This window comes from Alosa alosa, chromosome 1 (genome assembly GCF_017589495.1).
Source record: "Alosa alosa isolate M-15738 ecotype Scorff River chromosome 1, AALO_Geno_1.1, whole genome shotgun sequence".
NCBI lineage: Eukaryota > Metazoa > Chordata > Actinopteri > Clupeiformes > Clupeidae > Alosa > Alosa alosa.
The window spans coordinates 20,565,754-20,571,873 of NC_063189.1; the positions used below are offsets into that span (position 1 = coordinate 20,565,754).

General features: G+C 53.6%; 1 protein-coding gene across 1 annotated transcript; it reads left to right on the forward strand.

The window, feature by feature from the left end:
- The first annotated feature begins 276 nt into the window (after positions 1–276).
- LOC125302122 (RNA-binding protein MEX3B-like) lies at positions 277–6,120 on the forward strand. Its single transcript, XM_048255143.1, has 4 exons — positions 277–613; positions 1,179–1,733; positions 3,324–3,920; positions 3,980–6,120. The coding sequence occupies exons 2-4, from the start codon at positions 1,238–1,240 to the stop codon at positions 4,975–4,977; spliced, it is 2,091 nt and encodes a 696-aa protein (XP_048111100.1). The 5' UTR covers positions 277–613; positions 1,179–1,237; the 3' UTR covers positions 4,978–6,120.

Sequence of the window (6,120 nt, forward strand, 5' to 3'; positions counted from 1 at the left end):
GCATTATCCAACCACTGAAGGAGAATGACTCGACTGTGAGGTGGACCCTAAGCCGCATGCTCACAACATCCGACGTGTGTATGAGTTCAAGCAGTAATCTGCGCACAAAAACAATCTAGATAAAATATTAACCAGTAAATAAAAAAAATAAAAAAGTATGTTGCTTATTTGCAAAGCTCCAGCAGCGCGACAGCGTGTTAGTTAGGATGCGCGCCGTGTTGCGTGGCCTTTGAACCCATTGTTGTGTCGCGGCTGACGTCAGTGCTGTGTGCGAGAGACGGGCAGCAGAACGGCGTGCGCCTGGCGAGACAAAGGCGTCGGACCAGGGAACAGGAGAAAGAGGCGAGACATACTTCTTGTTTTTTCGGGACACATCTGCACGGAAATGTGAAGAAAGTCACCGGAACAGTAGATTGGGTGATGGGAAGATAAAACATCGGAATTCAGCACGAGCTGAACCCCTGTCCCTCCTCATATGCTTTTAAAATAATTTCTCCAACGCCCCCAAATTAGCAAGCCTGCTAGCGTTAGCCAACTGCTTGCCACACTCATCATTCCTTCAGAATCAGAAGAAAGGACCAAGATAAACTACAGGAGGTGGCCAAGAGACAAAGTAAGTCAAAGTTCTGTGTTGTCTCGAGTACATTCTGTTTCACACCTACACTGTGTTTATTTGTTATTTTGCTCGACAATGACTAACGTTAGCGGGCTAGCTGTTATCCACAAACAAAGGCGGCGACAACGTGACTAACCATGTAATGTTAGCTACTTGGCTAACAACAAATTACTGTGTCCTAAAGACAATAAACACTTCGTTCTGAGCGCGACTTTCTGCTAATGATGCAACATATCAGACAATTAACTATTGACATTTCTAGTTCACTATTATTGGAAAGATTCTTACAGTAATGATTATCATGCGACAATGATATACATTAAAACTAAACTAGCCCCACACCAACAACCAGTAGTCTGAAGAAAGAACCAGACAGACAAAGCAAGGAGAGAGAGGAGGGACCCAAAGTGAAGACCGTGAAGAAGCTGTGGCTTCAAGAGCAAATGTTATTTGTACCTCTTGATGCATAGCCGGCCAACGACTTGTTTAGTTCATTTTGACATTCGTTCACTTTTTTGTGGGACAACACCTAACGTTAACTCGTTGTTTATTTGTCCACCAGAAGGAGCTGAACGTCTACTTAATTCGTCTCCTGAAGTCTGATGTACAAATACGGGGACTATGCCTAGCCCCCTGTTTCATCCCGATATCATGGATCACGAAATGGTAGTGAGCAGTCCGCAGCAGAACGGGGTCACTTTATCGAGAGAAACCGACCAAGAGTCCCGGGAGGAGGACCATCAGGAGGTGCTCCGGTATGCTCTCGACCAGCTCTCGCTTATGGCTATGGAGAAGGTCGACCGCGGCGGCGGGATGGTGGAATCTCTAGACGACACTCCGGGCTCGGTGGGGGAGACGTGTAACGTCAACGGCGTTGGAGGCGGATATGTGGACCTACAGATGCTGGAACACCCAGGCGGCTCACGGGAGTCCCCGACGTCCTGCTCCCCGTCCCCGGAGTACTATGGCACAGGCGGATACCACATGGCCGGCCCGCACTCCCATCCCATTCTCGGGGAACAAAGCTCCGTGCTGAGCCGAAAGAGGAGCGTCAACATGACTGAATGTGTACCTGTGCCTAGTTCGGAACACGTCGCAGAAATAGTTGGGAGACAAGGTATGTTTACTGTTTTTGAGGTTTTCTTTAATTTGACAATAGTTTACTGAAATAACATTTTTTCAAGACCCCAATTATAATGAAGCACAACATCTGTCAGTTGATTCGTGCAGCTTGCTTTGGCCAACGTGAGCGCCGTTCTTTGTTTGCATTGTTCGGAACTTTTTGCATCGTGGCCTAGGAAGTGTTTATCTGAAGTGAGCCTTTAAGGTGACGTTAGCTAGTAGTGATGCTAACTGCAGGGGATGCAGCGCCAGTGGTTGTGTGTGTTCGTTGACGGCTTTGGGAAAACAGTCGTTAGCGGGTGATTTGTGGTGTTAAAACCTTACTGATAAATGTTGGCCACAGCAGTAATCTAGCTAGCTAGCCGTGCTTGCTTGTGGGTACTTCGGAGAGTGAGGGGGAGGGGAGGAGTAGTCGGGGAGGGGGGCGGTCGGGTCGGACAAAGCAGCAGCTTGTCGGGAGTCTGGACTTGTCTAGCACCCTGGCTCCAAACAAAAGAAACGTATCGACCGATTTCTTTTCACGCCACACATTACTTCAACCGTTGTTGTGATTGCCGCGAATAGTCACCGCGTGGCTGGTCGTCCAAGTTCAAAGTTTTATTTTGGACGATGTTTTGTTGTTATTGTCCTCCGCGCTCTAGAGATGTAGGCAAGGGAGAGGGCCGCATTGCTCCGCGCCGGGGCAGTGTTTGCGCTGGCCTGCTCGGGTGTAATGAAATAATACCACCGGCTGTACATTTTTCCCCCCAGACAAAGCCCCCCAATTTCTCCCGACAGATATCGACCTGCATGAAGTGTGTTTGGCGCGCCTAGCGCGCTACGGCGGAGGCAATGGCATTGTTCTCTTTGTTTGAAACAGCCATGCTGCCTCCCATAATGACATCACACACGGCGCTCTTCATTGGCTGCGTCTAGTCCGTCGTCCACACTTAAAGGAACAGCATCTAAAACCGGCGCATCGCCATAGCGTGTTTTAAGCGTCCCCGACAAAATAAAAATAGCATTTTAACTGTTTTGGTGGAGAAAATCCGTAGACATTGCACATAGCATGTACGGTGTTTGTCATTCGAAACGGCCATACGGTTAGTCGTGTCTGATGCGAATATGCCGTTAGACCCCCGCCTCTCATCCCGGTTATGTAACTCTGTTTTCATATGCGTCCTCTTTAATATGCACATGACACCGCCCAGTCAGTCTCCCGGTGGAGACGCTGCTCTCCGGCCTGCAGCCGGTGCCCCAAAAGCATTCAGAGCAATTCATTAGAGTAGCATGTTTACTGGTCAGATGAGACCACTTAATGATGAGATCAAATAAATAACATGAATTCTTTTCGTTTCTTTTTTCTTCTGTTCTTTTGCTTGTTTTCTTCCTCTTCTATTGTCTTCCTATCTCCTCTTGTTCATCCCGTATCTTTCCACTTGTCACTTTTTTGCGTTTAACACCTTTTTCCCCTCCCTCTCCCACCCCCCTTGCCCTGACCTCTCATTCCTGCCTCTCCTCCTGTTTTTCTCTCTTTCATCCCTTTCTCTCTCTTTGTCCCTTTCCCTTTGTCCTCTCTCTCTCCTTTTCTTGTTGATCTGCGCAGGCTGTAAGATCAAGGCCCTGCGCGCCAAGACCAACACATACATCAAGACTCCAGTGCGCGGGGAGGAGCCTGTGTTCATAGTGACGGGCAGACGCGAGGACGTCGAGATGGCCAAGCGTGAGATCATCTCGGCCGCCGAGCACTTCTCCATGATCCGCGCCTCACGCTGCAAGGCTGGAGCCGGACAGGGCCCCGGGGCGAGCGGCACCGGAGGCCCTCTCCCCGGCCCCCCCAACCTGCCTGGCCAAACCACCATCCAGGTGCGGGTGCCGTACCGCGTGGTGGGTCTGGTGGTGGGGCCCAAGGGAGCCACCATCAAGCGAATCCAACAGCAGACGCACACGTACATCGTGACGCCGAGCCGCGAGAAGGACCCTGTGTTTGAGGTCACTGGCATGCCAGAGAATGTGGACCGGGCACGTGAGGAGATTGAGACGCACATCACGCTGCGCACGGGCGCCTTCGTCGACCTGCAGGCCGACAACGACTTCCACAGCAACGGCACAGACGTCAGCCTGGAGGGTCTGGGGGCCGCGCTGGCCGGGGGAGCCGGGGGGCTCGGAGGAGCGCTCTGGTCTCGTGCCACCCACCACCACCACCATCCTCACCCTCACCCCCTCACGCCCACCCCCACCACGCCCACTCGTCCTCAGCCTCAGGATCCCCTCCTCCTCCCCCGCCCCCGCCCCCACCACTCCCCCTCTCCTCAGCTCCCTCCTCACGCAAGCCTTCGGCCTATCACAACGGAGGCATGGGGCTGGACGCCTACCCCCCGACACGACGCGCCACTGACGGCGGGAGCCCCACCAGCCCCTTTAGCACCGGCAGCAGTGGAGGCGGCGGCTTCTCCTTCGGTTCCGACCCGACGGGCCTCACCGGGCCTCCCGGTGCTGCCGATGACCTGGCCTTTGAGTTCAGCGCCGCCAACATCTGGGCGCCGTTTGTGAATGGCGGGAAGCCGCAGCAGCAGGGGGTGGCAGGCGGTGGAGGAAACGGAGGGCCGTCTGTGGCGGCAGCGCCCTCTTCTGGCGGCCCAGCGTCGCACCCGCAGCCCTTGCGACGGAACAGCAGCGGTCTGAGTGGCGGCGTGCTGACCCCTCGGCTCTCCCCTACACTGCCCGTTGCCGTGGGTAGCAGCAGCGAGGCGGCTGGGCTCCTGGACCACCCGCTCGCCCGCCGGGCCCAGTCGGACCCCCTCAGCACTCTGGCCTGGCTGCAGACGGGCGGCGTGGGCGTGGCCTCCTTCTCATCCTGCAGCGGTGGCGGCGGAGGGTCCAGTTCCAGCTCGGGATCGTCCAGCTCCACCGGCTACTCGTCCTGTTCGGCATCCTCGCTGCCCGGCGGCTCCCCGACCGACTCGGAGGGCGGCGGCAGCGGCGTGGGTCTTCCTGTGGCGGGCATGTTGGGCCGACTGAAGAGCGCTGGCAGCGTGGTCGGCGTCGGGGCAGCGGGGCTGGTGATGGCGGCCGGCGCAGCAGGAGCGGGCAGCAGAGATTGCTGCGTGTGCTTCGAGAGCGAGGTGACTGCGGCGCTGGTGCCCTGTGGCCACAACCTCTTCTGCATGGACTGTGCTGGCCAGATCTGCCAGTCGCAGGAACCCGAGTGCCCCAAGTGCCACACGCCTGCCACACAGTGCATCCGCATCTTTTCCTAATGCCGCCCTGCCCTGCTTCACTCCCTCCCACATCGTACCCCTACCCCCAGCCCCAGCCCCTGGGCCTGCACGGCCCACAGCCACCAGAACAAACAAACATACACACATACCAACAAACAACAAACAGCCCCACAGAAACAAACCAACCAATCATTGGAAAGCAAAATCTTCCTGTTCCTGCTCGGGACTTTCTAGAGGTCGTGACCCCACCGAGAGAGACTGGCTGTGTAGCGGGGAGGCATTGGTCACCCCCTCTCTCTGCCCGGCCGCCCACTCTGACTCCCGCATTAGATATGACACTATACTGATTGAATTATTAATAATAATAATAATGATAGTAATAAGATGGTGATAATAATAACGATTCTATTATGATCGACTCCTGTGTTTCATCAGAGACTGCACACGTGTACACATCTATTCTTTCCTAGAACATGGAGCTTTTTACAAATAATTTGTTTTGTTTTTCTGTTTTTGGAGGTTGTGGGGAAAGACACCTGTGTCTTACTTTTGCTTCTCTCCTTCGCTCTTCCTCCTTTTTTTTTTGAGCAATCTCTTCTTCAACCCTCTGTTTCTCTGTGTGTGTGTGATGCTGTCTGGGATGTCTCTGTGCAGCAGACAGTAGAGACTGACTTTTTCCTTTCTCTGAATGGACAGATGTGTGTGTGTGTGTTTTCAGTCCAAGGTCACTTAGGTTTGCACTTTCTCCAGCATTTTCTTTTTGTGTGTGTGTGTGCGTCCGTGTGTGTGTGTGTGTGTGTGTGTGTGTGTGTGTGTTCTCTGACACTCTGGAGAAGGCTCTATCCACTTGGGCCAGCGGTGGCCATAAGTTGCACTACCACACACATACACATACACATGCAGACACGTACACCAGGCACCTGCAAGTCTAAATGGTTCCAGAACATTTTCCCTGTATAAGAATACGTAATAAGAACACTTGTCTGTTGTCTCCGGTGGTAACGGAACAGATGTGCTAAGTCAGCAGTGATTGAAACACACGTAGGATAAGGGCAAACCAGTGCTCGTCACTACAGAGCCATGAAGGTCAGGCGGCAGAGGTAGAGCCAGGTCTCTCTCTCTCTCTCTCTCTCTCTCTCTCTCTCTCTCTCTCTCTCTCTCTCTCTCTCTCTCTCTCTCTCT

Excerpts from the sequence above, each read along its gene's own strand:
- LOC125302122 (XM_048255143.1), top strand. The coding sequence starts at position 1,238 with ATGCCTAGCCCCCTGTTTCATCCCGATATCATGGATCACGAAATGGTA. Across the intron at positions 1,734-3,323 it reads AGAAATAGTTGGGAGACAAG|GCTGTAAGATCAAGGCCCTG; the intron begins GTATGTTTACTG and ends TGATCTGCGCAG. Across the intron at positions 3,921-3,979 it reads TCGTGCCACCCACCACCACC|CAGGATCCCCTCCTCCTCCC; the intron begins ACCATCCTCACC and ends CGTCCTCAGCCT.